General features: G+C 38.2%; 1 protein-coding gene across 2 annotated transcripts in view; it reads right to left on the minus strand.

Moving 5' to 3' along the window:
- Positions 1–1,373: 1,373 nt before the first annotated feature.
- Positions 1,374–19,269, minus strand: part of LOC306862092 (dachshund homolog 2-like) — a 144,796-nt gene continuing 126,900 nt past the window's right edge. Inside the window, exons 9-13 of one of the 2 annotated variants that reach the window (XM_079404722.1) lie at positions 13,177–13,322; positions 12,545–12,692; positions 11,258–11,404; positions 9,336–9,401; positions 1,374–2,801 (exon numbers count right to left, since the gene is read on the minus strand). In XM_079404722.1, coding sequence (XP_079260848.1) covers positions 2,764–2,801; positions 9,336–9,401; positions 11,258–11,404; positions 12,545–12,692; positions 13,177–13,322 — 545 coding nt within the window. In that variant the 3' untranslated portion in view covers positions 1,374–2,763. The remainder of the gene's footprint in view (positions 2,802–9,335; positions 9,402–11,257; positions 11,405–12,544; positions 12,693–13,176; positions 13,323–19,269) is intronic. The other variant, XM_079404723.1, reaches the window with a different exon arrangement.

Raw genomic sequence — 19,269 nt, forward strand, 5'->3', positions numbered from 1 at the left:
TCTCGCAAAGTTGCAATGTTTTCATGACAGTCAATCGTTCATGTTCACGGTGGCAATAATCTGTCCAAACAGCTCCGTTTCAAAGAGGTCGAGAGTTATCGATCCCGGCCATATTTCATCTCCATGAACGTTTTTAATTGACGTGGATCTGCTCTTATGGATTATAGGCTAGAGAAAAGAGATGCACACCTGGCTCTGATGTCAAGCTTGTATGACTCTCCATATTCGTCCGCTCCTTTAATCCCTACCTTCTTGTTAGCCTTAATCAGATTCAGTGTTTTTAATGGAACGTATGCAAATGATTCTGTTTTTATCTTATTTCCACTGATCAAATAGTCCACCGCAGCGACTGTGTTTCAAACACTCACCTCAATCCCACCCCTAAAAACATCGCTAATCATAAATGAAGTACTTTGACTACTTTACATAAAGCCAGTTAGGGAGGAGAGGAGCTAATCAAGAGTAGATCAAACGACTCGTCTTTAATTGAAGTGCAAAAACGGACCCTCTTTCTTTTTTTTTTTGTTTGTAGGGCCAATTCAGGCAGGGGCTCTCAGGGCTCTGTCAGGAGGCCTGCTTCTTTTCCCACAACTCCCAGAAGTCCACAAAGCTACGGACAACAGATGAAGTGCAGGGGTCGCAGTGGGAAATGTAGTCTGCTGCTCGACGGCTCATGAGGCTTGACGGTACGTGACTAATTAGGTCAGTTCCTTTGGCAGCTGCAGGTGAGAGGTGCTCGCTTGCGTTTGCTTCGTGTTGAACACCTCCAGGACAGTGGAGCTTCAGAGCCGTGGGTTTTTATGGATTGCTGGGGTGATGGGAGTTTCAGGCTCTGATGCAAGGCCCACGTGTATATTTACGAAAACGCTCCACTTCAAAGAAGTACTACAAGACAGTCATAAAGAACCAGTGTTCATACCATTTGTGCTGATCCTGAAAAAAAATAGTTTCCACAAAAATATTAAGCAGCACAATGGTTCTTGAGCAGCAAATCAGCATATTAGAATGATTTCTGAAGGATCGCTGAAGACTGGCATAATGATGCTGAAAATTCAGCTTTTAATCACTGGAAATTTTATTTTTATTTTTTTTAAGTGTAATCAAACTGAAAACCCTTATTTTAAATTGTAATACTATTTCCCATAACTTACTGTTTTAACTGTATTTTTTATCAAATAAACAGAAAAAAGTTACAAAAATACAAACTTTTGAACAGTAGTGTGTTTGTATAGCAATAATAATAATAAACTTTGTGCTGTAATTGTCACATTTGGAACTGACACAAGTGGTTATTATACATTAATTTCAAAATGGCCAAATACCAGCTAACTTGGGGAAAACATGTCTGAAAATAACTGAAACAAAACAAGCAAATGTTTCCATCTTAATTTTATTACTCAAAGAAAAAGAAAAAAAACCTACCAAGATGTCCATAGGGGTGTTTTATTCGTTGTGGCATGTGCAAGGCTGTGATAAGTGTCTTTTGCCATTTTAAAACGAGATTCAACATCATTTATAGCTGCCAATTTGTGATTGCATTACCTATGGAATCGCTAGAAATGTTTAAAAATAGATTTGAAGAGGCAGCCTTTTATTTTCAATCGATACGTGTCATTTTTCATCGTTGTATTTACAAGCATGCTCGCTCTGGATGTGCATAAGGGTACTTCTTGTCTCTTTTTCGTCACTAAAAATGTATCCACGTAATAACAACGTCAGGATAGCAAACGCTAAAGCATTTTTACAAGTCTTTATAAACAGGTAAAAACAGAAGGGGGAGTACTGTAATACTGTTTATAGCAACATCAAATGAACACTTCTTTTTTTTGTACTTTTTAAGTTAAGGAGCAATAGAGAAAACGTTGTCACGGGGCAAAGTAAGACATCAAAGACATACAAAGAACATTTGTTTCAAGATCACTTGAGCATCTGTTTGAAATGCTGATTAAAATACAATGGAAAACAACAAACCAGATAATAAAATAAACACCAGAATAATAAACATAGGGCAGGGAAACGACAACATGAGGAAAATATTTCTACACTTTCTAAAAAAATACAACAAATTAGAAAAAAGGAAATGTTGATATAGAATCCCTTTCTTAAAAGGCAAAACAACAAATGTAGACAATGTTTATTAAAGAAGCACATGTGTCTTATTTGGAGTCTGTCCACATAATATTTGTCTGTTTTGTCCCTTTCATGTAGAGGTGCTGTGGACAAAGTTCTCCACAGACTCGTTAAGACAGTTGTGCTGTTCAGAATCACTGGTGCACAGAATCATGGGGGATCAGCAGATAACACTCAATAATAATAATAATATTAATAATAATAACAAACTGAAGATAGGTTTAGATTAGGGTGATGCTGTGTGCTTCACATAAAGAAGGGTAATTCATCAGTTAATGAGATTTTAATCCAGGAAAAAAAAAACACTTATTTTAATCTCAAAAAAGTGTGGGATGTAGAAGTAGTCAAAACAAGAGAGAAATACATTTTTTTTACAAGTCGGTCCATGTGATGTTGAAAGGTCGCCAACAAGCAGTGCTCCAGACACACACACACACGTCTCATGAGGACCGCAAACGCACACATACACGTACATACACACTCAAGTCCTGTACACGGGTTCAGGTGCCTGGTCTTCAGCACCTGCACCACTTTTTCTCCGGGAAAAAGCCCCACAAACCCCTCTCCACGTGGCCCCGTCCGTCTATGGGCTGAGCTGAGCTGTCTGTCGTGGGACTACAGATGCCAGAGGCTTCAGTACATGATGGGAGGTTTGGAGTAGGGTCTGTTTTCTGTAATGAAGAAGATAAAATGCATGAGAGCCAGTGAATTTTATATCGAATTTTAATCATGTAATCCAAAAAAAATTAACTGTAATCTGAGCCTTTGTAAAATGTAATATAATCAAGTACTGCATTTTTGGAATCTGATTACATAATTCAGAACACACACACGTGTTCATTTGTATTAATTTTATACATATAAAATCATTTATTTATATAAAATATTCATCAGATTTTAGAGCTTTAATTATCCATTATATAATATGAAAATAAGGCATAATAGAATTTTGAGAACATTCCATTTTAGCACAACAGTGTTCGAATTAATATTCCACCACCCCCAAGAGAATCGCAAGACTTCGTAATTCAAGAATCATAATTAAAAAAGGAACAGAGACATTAATGTCTTCCAAAATCAAAACTTAGCAAGTTTAGAGAATGAATCATGTTTGCGGTGGCCGTAAAGCACTAGATCAGAGAGAAACAGCTGGTGGTTGAGGGGCAGGAGTGCTGCAGATGCATGTTAATAAAGAGCTCGCAGCGCACCGTCACACAGAAAGCAGTTCATTAGGACTCGAGTGCTTTTACATGTTCAACATGCTCGTTTCTGCAAGCACCACCAGATGAGCTAATATGTATGCAGGATGTAAACAAAACGGCACTCAAGGTACATGGACGGAAAGAGAGTAAGAGAGGGAGAGCAGGACATTAAACTGAGCGACGTGTTTATGTCCCTGCACATAATCTATAGGTCACCCCAAAAGCGGACATGGAAAATCACATTCCAGATGCCCAGAGGATATGTACAAAAGTCCCATGCTGATTGGTGAGGTGCCCACAAATTGGGAATTCTTGACCCTCTTCAACAATTTTGATATCATTTGTTGAATTAGTATACATTTACTGGTGTAAAAATATTTGTATTAATATGTAAAAAATGACCGAATTATAATAATTACTACATTTAATTGATAAAATTCTCTCACATTTTCTTAGTGCATGATCTTACCTCAATTAGGGGAAAAAAGTAACATTCTTTGAACCGGGAAACAGTAGAAATGATCATTTTCTGTAACTTGATGGTAATTTCACACAAATTGTTGTATTTACTGCGATTGTCAGCGACATTGAAAAACATCTACTTATCCAACTTAAGAAAAATGAACAATAGCTTCATTAATAAATCCAAATCAGCAATTTGATTCAAAACTAGGTATGCCATACTGAGTGACAGCTTAATTTACATTGCTAACACATACACTTACATTTGTAAACCTGTTCTGCTGTCGTTTTAAAATAATTAAATTAACTTGATTTATAAAATTAATAAAGTATAAATAATAGAATCACAAATTACTATTAGTTTTAAAACGGTATTCAGACATGTTCCAAATTTTGCCAAGATTGGTTGCAACCATAAAACAGCTAATATAACATAATTTTAACTTCAAGAGGTTTTCAGCAAATGATACGTAAAACCCTGTTCTTAACCTACAGACACATTTGATTCAATTTCAGGCCTTATTTTTGTACTCTATTTTCTGATAAACTGTCTGTGAACCAAAGTGCATTCTCATTCAACCCTTTTTTGTTTATAAACACACAGAGCATGAATATTAAATGAGCCATATAACATATTACATGTGACATTCATACTATACATCAACCATTTGAAATGTATGAATGCGACATTTAGGCCTGCTGCTGCTGAAAGGAGGGAGAGACACTAGAAGAGATAAATAGAAGGCGGGTATTTCACTTGCTCTGAAATATGAGTTACGAGTAATTTCCTGAAGTGCAATTAATTGAGTCCTATGGCTGACAGCAGACTAAATCTGCCATGATGAAGCTGCACCCAGGAGACACCGGAGCAAATAGTTCATACACTTAATACAGAGACCTGACAGAGCAGGACACTATCTGTTTTGTTAAGCAGGTGGTGGGCCAAAATACCAGTTTTCATTTCTCTTTTGTGAATATCAGTGTTTTCACCATGTCACATACTCCAAGCTAAAAAACACACACAAAAAAATGGATTTTATAACCTTATATTAATTGTATTTTCTTTTTTTAATTCTTGTCACACACAGGGCACGTTTAAGATTCAATTAGCAACATTTTGCTCATTCTTTTAGATTTTATAACTTTATATTAATTGTAAAAATATTTTTACACAACATAAATCTGGTCACACACAGGGCAATTTTAAAATTAAGTTTGCAACAATTATTTTATAAATTTTTCATTATTCATCCAATTAAAGATAAAATACAACATTGAATTCTCTCCAATGTGCTACAAAATAAAAAAATATTCACAGATTTTTATGCAAATGAATGAATAAATAAATGCACATTATAAATTAAAAATAGATATTGTATATAAGGAGACTGTTGGCAATTTTCAATTTTGTATTCACATTTTATTCATCAATTTTGATCAATTTGTAGCCCTAACAGAAAGCATTCAAGTTATATTCAAAGGCGCAACCATTTATACATCACAGTCTCCTCCTTCATAGGTCAACCCTATGAATCTTTGGCTCTTTTGCCCCACATGTAGGATACTGTAAATAGATGGATGGGGAGGTGAGGGTGGTCCTCCTCTGGGACCCTCTCCACAACACACGGCTCCCCTCCATATAACCCCGGACTCATTTATTCTCAAAACGCAAAAACCACTTCCTCATCCTTGATTATTCATGCTCATTATATCACAGCATGACACCAATTAATAGGTTGAAAACTTCTAGATATGGATGGTGTACTGAAGTTACGGAATTCCATATGGAATCTGCACACTTTCAGCATTGATTGTTGGAACGCGTACGGAATTCTCTGGAATGACGCCCATTGAGTGTGACTGCAACATTTTGAGTTTGGTTTGCTCCATCTTAATTACATTTTCACCTCGCCTCCCTTCTTCACTCCCTCTCTCTCCCACCACTCCACACTTCTCTTAATCGGCTTGTAAAATGATGCCACCTTCTTTTGTGTTCAGCATTTTTCTGTTAGCGCCACTTGTCTTGATTAATCAGAAAAGGCACGGGTCATCGTAATGGCCCAACACAGGGGTGGAACCTGAGAAAGCGCAAAAAGCTTTTAGCCCGACGAGTGGGATCTCGGCAAGGACAATCAAACCTAATGAAATCAGCTGTCACTGCTAAGCTTGCAAAACTGTGAAGTCCGACTTGGGAGAGAAGCACGGGCTAATTAGATTTTTGCCGGCTGTAATGGATAAATGTGGTGAGGCGCGGGAGCTCCAGGAGGGGTGGAGCGGACAACAGACTTCATACACAAACTCCCCAGGTGGGGCGGCTGCCAGACTTTGTAAGATGATTGCACAGACACCTTTCCTCTTTCAGCTTGATGGAACTTCTAGATAAAGAAGTGTAGAGATAAAGTGATGATCTGTGCATCCGAGAGAGTGCAGGATCATTATGTTTTCCCTTCCTGGACAAAACCAGGCATTCCTTAACCAGCGAATTAGATACGCTCTTCCTTTAGTTTGTTACAATTTAGATGTTGTTGACACCGAAAAAGGACAAATGAAGAGTTCGTTTGCACAAACTAGATGACTCCATTTTTATTTATTTTCGGAAATCATGTTGTTTTATTGTGCATTCCAAGTAATATCAATCAAACTGCAGTTGGGTTGTTTTGATTAAGTAATAATAACTCAAACAAATACAGGTAAATTCCAAAATTAAAGTTCATTAAAAGTATGTTGTTCATTAAAAGTATGTCAGCTGACAATATATACACCTGAAAACCGTTGTTTTTGTGATCATACACTGTATGGTTGTGATTACATGCAGTTTTCCCTCACCATTGTAACGCGCTGATTTTGCAAGATTCCGTGAAAAATTTCAGGTTTTATTTTCCTTTACGCACTGAAGAAGATATCATAGGTTCATAAAGTTTGTTGAAATTATCCATCCTCGATCACTTTTAGTCAGCTCTGACGAACCTCCTCTCAGCTAATCCATATTTTCAAAGAGACTGGAGGCCTTGTCACCTGACCTGAATATAGCGCGCTGATTCGCTAAAATGGACTTATCGGCTTCTGTTCACAAACAACAAAGGCGCTTGTCGGCTTCTGCAGTAAACGTGAACTCACGATGCCTTGAAAGTGGACAATATTGCCTTTTTTGATTCAACGTGTTTAGGGTTCAGATCGCGCTATATGTGGAGAATAATGCACAGCACTCAGTTCATTTTTTTTAAGTGGTATTTATCGGTTTTTGCAAATGAACTCTTCAAATATTGTACTGTCCAATATTTCTCTTCATATTACAGCGTTAATAATTTTGAGGCCTCCATGAACAAAAGTGAACCTTAAAACGTGAATGAAATAGTTTAACGCTCATTCAGCGCTTTAAACTAAAGCAGAGCGATTACAGTCCCATTGCAGAGAGACTCATTTGCACCTCGTATTAGCCTCTGCATTATTGGGGAAAGGTCTGATCTTCACGTTTCCTGGTTCTGCTCGTTGCTCTAAAGGTCAGGGGCATTGTGACGGAGCTCTAACAGTAATCCCTGCTGTTATCCTCACATTAGTGACGCCTCAACTCAAGTCACAGACTACATTCCACAGGCCTCCAGAGTGCCACTAAAACAGTCACAAATGAAACAAAAACAGTCCTTTTGAAAAATCAGTTTTTCAAAATTAACTGGGAACTGTTATTTGTCATGTAAAGATACATAAAATTTTATTGTAATAAATAGTATTCTTAAAAAAAAAGCATAGTGAGGTCTTATTTTAATCTTGTACAGAGCTCCTGAAGGGACACAATGAAAAAAGAAATATTTCAATGCGTTTGCGTTCTCCAGCAAAAGTTTTGTGTTCCCCTGAGAAACTTTGCATTCATGGGCAATTTTTTGCATTCCCCGATAAACATTTTTTTGCAAATGTTTTGTGTTCCCTTGAGAAACAAGCATGAGGCTTCTTGGAGGGAACTCAAAAATTTGTGAGTGAACACAAAGCATGGAAATATCATTTTTCCTCCTTTATTTCCATCACCATGTCTCTTTAGGGCCTCCATAATGTTGAATCCATTGCAAGGGAAACATTGGGAGTAATATGGATAACATGTTAGAACCATCAACACAATTTTTCCCCTTCAAAAAGCCAGAAATATTCTTACAAAACAAAGTGACCTTTATATGGCACAGATCAGGATTACTAGTGACAGCATGGGAACTAAACTGCTTCTGATCAACTGCCTTTATCGAGCCATTCTATAATTTGTGATAACTAAAAAAGCTATTGGGTCCTAAAAGCTTTTATTTTTTAGGAGCCAATGGCTCCCTACTAATTTTTTTAGGCCTGAATGAAATCCAGAATGATTTCAAGATAAATGCTTCTCAACTAGTGGGTTGCAACCCAAAATTGGTTGCATGGTCTCGTGACTGTTTAGATTTGTTTCGGGATTGTTCCTTTTTTTTTTTTTACAATAAGCAAACGTTATTGTATATGATCATCACTTAATGGTTAAAAACCAACTCAAAAGCACTAATTGTTTTGAGTTACTCGATGTCTCAAAAGATTTGACAACAGCATGCTCTGTTCTGTCTCCAGATGTCGGCCTACAAAATAACAATTGATGTATTTCTCAGTCTGGTCTAAGGCTGCGTGTCTTTGATCTGCAGCTTTTTGCAGATCTGACCTGGAGTTGAAAGTTACAGACTTTGAAACACGAGATGTGCAACAGATTTAGGGTGAAGTTGTGTCTGATTCAACCCGAGAAACCTACAATCACCCGCCGATGACCCCTTTACACTGCGAGTGAACTCTGGTGCCGCCCCGAAGAAGAAAAAAAAACTGGCGATATCTACTCTACAAACGCTTCAGCAGTGCTCTGTTACAGCGCCGCTGTCAAAGCCAGAAGAAAAATGGACGTCTCTTTATTTGCAGACTGTGAAATTGGCTATATAGGGGAAAAAAACATTTCGTTCATTTTCAGCGGAGCACTTTGCAGCCCATTTCCACTGCATCTTCTGTAAACATATGTATTTATTCACCTTCCCCCAGCCCCCACATTTCAATAAGATGTACGGCAGCGGGTCTTTAATTCGCCGTCAGACGTGTTGATAATAGGTCCCATTTATCAAACACAACTTTTGGCCAGATTTGGGAGGCTAGCTTGGAGGGAAGGGGGAAAGACAGATGGAACAGGGATAAGAATGAAACTGTATGAGCTGTAAAGCGCAAATAGATCTCGGGGAACGGAAGCGTGAAAGGCACATGAAAACATCAGTTTGTAATCTCACTCCTGAAAGAGTTGGACATCTTCAAAGGGAGCCAATGAGATGTAAGGCAAGTTCAGGGATTTACTCTGGTAGTTTTGCTGGGGTTCGGCCCCAGGAGAGATGGGGCCTCTGGACCATATGTACAGCACATGGCTGGTTGCATCTTCTCAACTGCAGCCATTTTTACCTTTCATTCAAATACTGACTGTTGACGGTATGATGTCAGGTCTTTATTTCGAGTTTTGTCATTTATGGTAGTTACACATGTAGTTTAAATACAGTAAATTCTTACCTTGTACAGCTGAGTTCTCCTGCTGGTTGCCATTATGTTCAGACTTCACCTCTGGTATCACTGCCTCTAAAATCAAATATGTCACACAATTAGCCCTCTCGGTGCTTTATCAGAAAAACATGCCATTGGTACCTCTGTCTCAAATAAATATACTTACAAATAACGCTTTTAATAATAAATCACATTTTACAATCTCACTGAGGGTTTTCTGGGATCCTCTCAAGGGAAATCAAATAAAATAAATAAAAGGTGGAGAAAGTTTAATTAAAAATACACTTTCAAAACTTTGGGGTCAGCAAGTTTTTTTTAAGAAATAATTATTTTATTCAGCATTTAAACTTTTGCATTAAACTCTTCTGAAACTCTTTACTAGTTCAAATAAGTGCTGTTATTTTGAACTTCCTATTCATTAAAGCATCCTTAAAAAGAAACAGTGCATATTAAAAATAAAAATATTAAGTGCCACAATTGTTTTCAACATTGATGATAATCAGAAATGTTTTGAGCAATGCTGAAAATTAATCTTTGCATCACAGGAATAAATTACATTTTAAAACGTGTTAAAGTGGAAAGCAGTTATTTTCAATTTTAATAAACTATGTACAATATTACTGTTTTTATGGTATATTTAATCACATAAATGCAGCCTTGGTTAGTATCAGAGACTTACTGACCCAAACTTTTGAACAGTAGTGATTATTATTACACATTAAAAAGGATTTTTATTTATTTATTAAATTCATGTTGTCTGCCTAGCTCACTTGAGTTGAACTGCACTTGGAAAATCTCCACAACAAAGGCTGTGTTGCACAGATAAACAAAAGAGGAAGTAGCTTTATCTGAGGAGAGATGTGACGTAACAGCAGACCTTCACAATATGGATCTTTTTCTAGCATTCCCCTCAGATGAAAGGCAAAAACAAAGTGCATTTCTCATAATGAATTCGCGTCTAATCAGCCTTGGCCTAATAATTGCTCCAGCACTCATGAAAATACTTGCAGATGTCTTGCAAATGTACCTGTTTTTTCCCCCCATTCAAATTCAGCTTCTGTTAAGATATTCACAATTAAACAAGTGTAATCAAAACAACAGCAAGCGATTAGGAAAATGATAAGTGTGAGTATTTAGAGCGTTTATGATAAACATCTGACTCCATTTCCTCAGCTGAGATTATGATGCTAATGCATTGGTAATAGTTATGACCTAGACGGAAATACCAATATCAGCACTCAAACATAGACAGCAACACAACTGAAATGTTCCCAGGTCCAGAAACGTGTGTTTCTGTGTGACACTGATTAATGACAGAATTTTCATTTTGGGGTGAACTAACCCTTTAAATACAATACATTTGACATTTACTTCAAAATATGCATATATATGGGTAAGTGTAGGGAAATTGACTCAATTGACATTTGCAATGCTTCATGGGAGTGAACGTCACTGCTAAGCATGGTGCTCATATCCAGCGACTTCTCTGATTGCTGGAGCTCTCTTCAAGGTTATGTGTAGTATGGATTTCACCTGGAGTTCAACAATTAAACAAGTGGCTTTGGCTTCTATGGAAGCAAATATCATAAGCTGCTTTTCCACCATTGGGCCAAACGTTTCTCGTTTCCACTGTGGAGCTGATAATGAAGCTTGTAATACAAATGCATCAATTGTTGCTTTGGTAATGCAAGTGTTTACATATAGTATGAGACCTGAATAGCGACCGTGTTATGGAAGATGATCAGATATTTCTGTTTACTTCGCTCAAGTAGCATGCTTGGCCAGCTACAGAGAGAAACTAGTAGCTAGACAACAGACACCGTTCCTAACACTTGGGCCAAATACAGGAAATGTGTCATGTAAGTAGACAAGTGGTCAAATGAAAAGTGTGGGACAGGCCCAGTGTTGTGTGTGTCAGAGCAGAGCCCCACCGTTTAGACTCATGCGGAGACTCTCAGGAGATGTGGCCTGTTTGAGCGCCTGTTCCACCTGCTCTCTCCTCTTGGACTCAAACTCCAGAGCCTCCTGCAGTTTCCTCTTCGCCTTCTTTTCCTTCTTCAGACGCTTCTGAATAGTGGCTGAGGGCGAGAAGAAAGAAGTTTGAACAAACATTCAAACGTAAAACACTTCTCTCGTTCAGCATGGTGTCTAAAAACACAAGGAAACGCCAGCGTAGACTCGCGTTCACACATTAGAGACTTGAAAGTGCTCATTAGCACTAGCAAAACAAAAACATATGGTGCGCTACGTGCAACAGCTTTCAAAAAGGATATGTAAAATTGCTAAATTTTTAGACGCTCGGATTAATAAACTTTATGGAAATGTGGCCAAGTTAGTGGCGTATGTTAGGGCATCGCTACTACTATTACTCGTATGCAGGGTTCAGAGACTGTAAGAATAAGCAATGGTTATAGCACTACTAATAAAATAATAAATTCAACCTAACAATGTGCATTTATGGGCCAACACAACAGCTGTACACACCTAACGCCAACACATCATGTTCACACAGCACAATGTTTTCACACAACACAATCCTCTGAATATGTGCAAACATAATCAACTCTGTGTATATGTGGATTCACAGCAATTAACGGCCTTTTGAAACACTCGGAGTCTGGCAGAAGACCTTAAAACAAGCTCCCGGCGTGTTCGCTCGCTTGCGGTGTTAAATGTATGTCCCTTCCTCCTCACACCTCTAATTACTTGCCTTTGATTGGCCAAATCATCCACCATATAACAGTGTGCATTAAAAGAACATGAAATGCTGTAACAGCCATGGCTAATAAATTATTGAGGTGTTTGTACATATTGTCAGAGTTGTTATCCAGCTGAATAATTGGCTTAATTTCTTGGCGCAAACGGCAGGAGTAGAATTGGCAGTAAATCCACTAGTGACACGGTTTGGTTGCGATGTAGGGAGGGAATTGGCGGTGCACACACTGAGGTTTTTCTGAGTGTTCATCATGCGTTAATGTGTTTACAAAAAAAAAAAAAAAAGAGGATCGTAAGGGTTCATTCACATTATGACCAAAGAATTTCCATCACTTTTCCTGTAATTTGTGATTACAGATGGATAATTTAAAATCATTTAAAAACGTAACGCTATATATCACCACACACACATCAACTCTGGACCTAAAATATAACTATTTTAAAAGCAAGTTCAATTATGATCCACCGTAACATCCTTTGGGTTTAATAGTGTGTGTACGTACCTCGGCTGTGCAGTTCAGAGGTGAGTTGTCTCTCCAGACTCTCTCTCATCTCTCTTTCTCTGTACAGCTCCATCTTTAACTCTTTGCGTTCCTGTTGCACCTGTTTCTCCTGCACACGGGCATTATCCACGGCCACCTTCAGCAGACCCTGAGCCGCCAACACAACACAAGACACACTTGATTTTAATACACAAATAAACATCCACAGTTACTGTATGCAACATGCGTATACTTTAAAGCACTGCTTCTTAACCAGGGGGCCAGGGTCCACTAGGGGGCCTCAGCAAACTTCCGCTTAAAATTATGTAAATGAATATGATTATATATTATTTATTACTACTACTACTACTATAATATTTATATTGGAATTAATATATGAAAACAATCTAACTTCATTAAAATGCTTAAAATAAGGTTATGACCTGAAATTATATTTAATATTTTTTCCCTCAATAGCTATTGTTTTTATTGAAGAACATACAGTTCTTCAAATGACTTGAATAATAAAATGAATTGTGGTTAATCAATTACATAGCAGCATATGGGTTTCTAACATGAGTATAAATACATTGACTTTGAACTACTAATGAACTATTTCTAACAGATATATATAAAACACACACTGCATGTACCTGGATGTTAGTGAGCAATGTCTCCACGGAAGAGAGACCATCAGCAAACAGGAAGGGAGCGGGGAAGCCTGGAGGAAGAGTCTGAGTGCCCAGAGGCAGCTTCTCGAACCCTGGTTTCTGCATGGGCAAAGCTAAATGAGCCTCATCTGATAAAACACAGAACAGAACGTATGTTGTGAATAGTCACGCCAGTGTTTTCAGAAAGATAACGTTAATGCATGACCATTTACATTTATATAAGCTCTTAAAGCATTTATTAATATATTTTAAAATAATGTAATAATATTCAATTTAGCACCAGAAGGTTTTTTTTGTTGTTTTTTTCGTGTAAAATAGTGGTTGGCCAATATGGAATTTTATTGATAGCTAAATAAATAAATAACACATGCTGCAAATAGAATTATTTAATTTGACATCATTACTAAAAATGAAAATAAATCAATATATATAAAAAAGAATAATCATTAAATTTATTGTTTGGGTACTTTAGATTTACCTCTTGATTCTTTTTTTTCTTCAATAAAAAAATTGTTAGAAACTTGACAAAAAAGATTGTAACCTACAGTAATTTGGTTATTCTATGTGCTCTGGAACTCATAAAACCAAGTAGATAGGCAAACTCTATAAAATATCTTCATATACCATTTACTTTCTTTGTCTATCACTTGTATAATAATTTATATACTGATATACAAACTATTTTATCTATCTATCTACATAAATTTATATAATAAAATATCAGTTGACCACTACAGCAAAATCTATTGAGATTAAATTAACAGATTTTTAAAAGTAAATTGTGTCATTTCCGTGTCACCAAGCAGAATTGCCCCCCCCCCCCCCCCCCCCCCCCCCCCCCCCCATCTACCATTGATCAAACAAACAGATAGCTCCACCCACAACCTCACCCTATAGGTTGAGCTGTTGCTGTGTCAGGCTGGTCAAAACACTCAAATACACAGAGCAAGTTTTAACAGTCCCACAATTAGAGAAATCAACCTACAAATTGCTCACTTAGTCTCTGCGTAACAAACTGGAAAAACAGAACGTTTTTTCCAGAAAATGAAACTAAGTGAGCTTCATATAGCCTCCAAATTTGTTTCACAGAGGATGAACTGGCAATAATCAAAGCGAGGGTTTACCGTACACCCAGAAACAGTAAACGTGAATATCACTCAGCGGGGAGAAGATAAACCGAGCGAGTATTTCCGAAGAAACAGACAGCTGCTGTGTCCAAACCTCCGTATAGCAGTTAATCTCTTTCTTCCACACACACGCAATCCATATTTTACCCACAATCCTCATAGGCAACCCCTCCCACCCACAGTGCCAGGCCGCAAACTCTAGCCCCACTGCAGCAGCAATAACAGATAGAACTGGGGCTGAATAAGAGAGCGCGAGCGGTCATGATTCACCCCCGCTAATCTGGCTGGGGCCTCTCTCCACGCACGTTGACACGGCCCGTCCAGGGCTCCCTACGCAAGACAAATAGGACGGCTGGGGTGGGAATTGTGATGACAGTGTATCACGGGTCACATCGATTTCCCCGCCGCGCGCTCTCCTGCGCCCCACCAGATAACCCTGCACTCCTTTCTGCCCATTGTTCATACCCCACCTGTCCCACCAGCCATCAATTTTCCCCCTTCTTTCCTCGCCACCGCAAAGGGCATTAAAGAAGAGAGGAGCCGAGAGAAAGAGGGGAAGAATTCGCCCTCCTCCTCCTCTGGTTGACAGTGTGTGATTAAGTTTTTGGTGCTGGCTGAAAGTGGCGAGCAGATGAAGGTCACGCAGATAGAGTGTGAAGAGGAAAATGCGCGAGAGCAAGAAGGATAGGGTGAGAAAAGGGGTGAGCGAAAGGGGATGCTGGAGAGAGAGGTGTGAGGTGAACTGTGAGATAAAGCTGGAGGTGAAGACTGCAGAAATGTTTAAAAACGCACGAGGGGCTGGGCGTCTGTTTCCTACATTTAACTCGAACATTTTGATACAGTATGTTTCTGTCTTATTGTGTATGGTTCACCACTGCACATTATTCAGAATAAATTTTTCACTAAAACAGCTTCTTCACCTCTAAAATGGCTTTTGTTTCAACATCTGCATCAATAAATTATTTTTTTGCTCCTGAACAAATATGTCATTTCCAACTAATATTTTATTCCAGTGTTTTCAGTCTGAACAAGATGACTGCTGAGTCCGATTTGCTGTAGTTGATTTAACTCGTCATGAGAGTTTCATTCACAACAAGGAGAGAAAAGAAGTGCATGAATTAATAATGTGTAAAAATATCTGATATGCTATATAGCAAATCTCACCTACGTGATTGTTTATATCATTGCAAAATGTATAAGTGATATATATATCAACTTTATCTGCATACATATACTGTAGTAAACCTATTTATGTATACTATAGTATTGCCCAGCTCTATAATTATATCCAGCTTTATCCACATACATACAGTAAACTTACATAAATCAATATACTCAATATATCTCAACTGTTTGATTGATTTTTTTTTTTTTGTTTAAACTATATCGCCCAGCTCTAATCTGCTAAGCGACACCGTAAGGAATAAAGAGATATTGTACTATAAACATCAACATGATTTTCTGTAAAGCTGCTTTGAAACAATGTGTATTGTGAAAAAACTATACAAATACAATGCGACTCGTTAGACAGTAGAATTTTTTTTTTTTTTAACAAATCTGTTAAATGGATGATTCAGTGACTCGTTTGTAATACAAAGACACTTGTAAGTCGATTGTGACACCTACTGGCATAACAGTGTAACTTGCAGAACGAATCAGGAAACAAATCTTGAATTGATTCAAAAGATTCAAGTCACCTAAATGAATCATTCTGTTTTATGCAGAAATGTCACTTTACAGAAGTAAATCGGGCTTTCAATGCACAGGTCAAATATTAGCATCAACCTCTGTAGTTCTTTTTGGTGAGCGGATGATTCAAATTCAGGCTTGGGGAACTAAAAACTACACTTCCCAGGTCAATGCGGCAGTAGAAAGGAGGTTAATGGCAGCAAGCTCTTGAAAGCCCTGCCCTCCTGCTGGCCCCCTGCACACCTAATTGCAAGTCCCTTTTAAACGACAGATTTATCTTGCTGCGGCTGCTGATAGTGTTCACTTCAATTCATTTTATTCCATCCAGCAAAGAGGGTGGAAGAGCCCTCGGCCCATGACATTTACAAAGTGCCCCCGTTCTGTCTCCTCTCACTGTAATGTGCACGAGTAATGATACCGTGAGAGTGTGTGTGTGTGTGTGCGCGTGTGTGTGTTAGCCCAATCACAATGGGATCTGTTTGTTTGTACATATTGTGTGTATGCTTGTTTGATAAAAATGTATCTTTGGTCCTAGGCACAAGACAATACTGAATCATTTTTTCCAAATGCAAACATTTTTACAAGATGCAAGTACTGTAACACAAAAAAAAACACCCCTGACCCACGGAAAACAAAACCCATCCATCCACTCAACCCTACAAAACAGCACCAGCCGAGAGTACAAAGTGAACAAACAGATAAATAAATAAACTAACAAAAAGAAGGGAAGTGCTTTTTTCTTTTAACTGACCACTGCCATCAATAATTCATTTATCAGACCTTTTATTTGCTGTCCACTAAAAATAAAGACAATATGAAGTTTCTTGAAAAAGCTTTCTTGCCGGTTGCAAACAAAGAAACTCAAGCACCACCATGGCTACCAGAAAAAAAGCAAAAAGAATAGAATAGAAAGGAAAAAAAAAGAAATGGGGCAAAGCTTTGTTTTGAGATTTACAACAGTTGGAAAGCTTTTTTTCTCATTTTAATTATTAAAATATTAGTAAACAATACATTTCTAATTCATTATTGATACTGCAATTCTTTTAAAATGTAGTTAGTGCTTTGACTAGCCTTATCCAGGTAAAGTGTTCTCGAATGTATGAAAATCTCATCAAATTTGTAAATGCTTTCTCCTCATGTCTCTTCCTCTAACTTTTCTTCAAAAGATGCTTTTCTCTCTGCGAGTTGCTTGACATAATGTCAGCCTTCCCAGAGACGGTGGATTCTGCCCCCCGTTCCATATGGATGAACAGATGCCGGGGACAGGGACGAGAGAAAGAAGGCTATCTCCCTCAGCGCCTTTAACCCCAATGTGCTTTTCTTGCCCCCACATATTTGTTAGTTTTTATTTTGTACATGTGTCGGAGGGGACGTCTCTTGAATATTCAAAGGGATCCAATTAGGGGGTAATTTAGTGTGCGTCTACGGCAGTGTTTTTGTCAGGTACGTGTACATGATCGCACCAACACTAATATAGGTTTGTTTACACAAAGATTCACATATGAAGATCAAGGCACACAACTAATCACCATAATTGCCAGAGTAAATGTTAAGAGATGGGCAACAGCTAATTATTTGAGGTTGTTTTGAACTGTGAGGTCCTTTTTTAGCACTATATTAATAATGTCATGAAAGAAGACATTAATGACAAGTGTATATAATGCTGCAGTCTGAGCAAAAAGTTGTAGATGCTGACTTTGTTTTGATTAAATCAGTTCAGGATGAGGTCTCAAGGTCATTTTCCACCAAGAAGATATTTTTTAAAGTCAAAACAAGCCTTTTAGTATCATTTAAGACTGGATGGGGGAAATCGGGATGGGGGAGGAAAATGCAGGCGAAATAACCAAAAGTAAAAACTGAGGGAAAACAAGAGGAGATCAGACCTTCCCGCCGAAGCTGATGCCACACAGACTCTGATGGAGCGTTAGCCCGCTAGAGAAAAAAGCTTGAGAGAGACAGATCGCCCCTCTGCCAGTTAGACATTTATTCCCAACAAGATGGCAGTGTTTGACAGGAGGCGCCGGGGGAGCCCTAAAGCATGGGGATCCAAACGCCTGGGTGGTATTTATAGCTGTGAGACACAGTCCAATCAGAACCAACTCACAGAGGAGTAACACGACGGAAGAAACTCCTAGATGAATAACCCCACAGATTCACAAACACATGTTACTGGACAGTCCTCAATTTACCAATCTACCATGCAATTTATATTAAAATAGAGGGTTTCATAAGGAATCTACTGTATTGTTTATAACTGTAAAGGTGCGGTCACATTAATAGATGTTTGGCGAAATCCAGTCATTCCATAAAGAATCCACGCAAATTGGGAGTTTCACATGTCTACAGTTGGCCATGCAAATTCGACATTCAACAGAAAGTGTCTGTGTGAGCCATCCTTCATACATTCCTATGCTATTGACAATGGAAAAATAAAACTTTTTTGCTAAGCAGACCAGTAAGTAACCACCTAAATCACTACAAACTGCTAAAAACATTCACAACGCTTTAGGTTTGTGGCAGCCTATGCAACATTCACATTTTCACATCTTCAAAAATGCACGAGTCGTGCTATAACAAAAATTCAACAAAGCACAAAAACTTCCTACCGCAAGCTGTATTACCGGCACAGTAAATGGAAGTCAATGAAAGCGATACAGAGCACAAGTCACTCCCTATCACCTCTTAATTTCGTTCTTCAACTTCAAATAATTCTCAGGGGTTACACTTCCAAAACTTGAGGTCCACGGGGCCCCTGATTCAGTAGAGTGCAGAATAACAAGCTACATTAAAACCAGGCCCCCAAAAGGAAATGCACAAAGCACTTAATTAGCTCAACCAAAGCAAAGGACCAGTGTTCGTTAGTTAACCCCCACGATACATACGTATACACAAAAAAAGATGAAAGCAGGACAATAAAACCCTAGCAGTAATAGGTTGGAGGAGGAAGTGAATGAGGGGGTATTAGTGTATATTACATTTTAACAGCCATATGCAGGCTGGACCGCAGAACACGTCTGGGCTGCTCGGGAAGATAGAGGATGCTGGGAATATAAAATGAAAGAATAGTTGGCGCAGTGAGAGCTATAAAAGTGGCACTGCATTGATCTTTGCCCTGTTTGGCTTGAATATTCTGAAACTGGAAAAGTACAGTATTCTTCAAGTATAGTAGGAAAGCCAACTAGCAAGAAATTGGAGAACTAGAAAATTCAACTAAATCCATTTTCCAGTTTTTGGCTAATTTTTCTCAATTTGATCAATG

This window comes from Barbus barbus (assembly GCF_936440315.1).
Source record: "Barbus barbus genome assembly, chromosome: 43".
In the NCBI taxonomy this organism is placed as follows: Eukaryota; Metazoa; Chordata; class Actinopteri; order Cypriniformes; family Cyprinidae; genus Barbus; species Barbus barbus.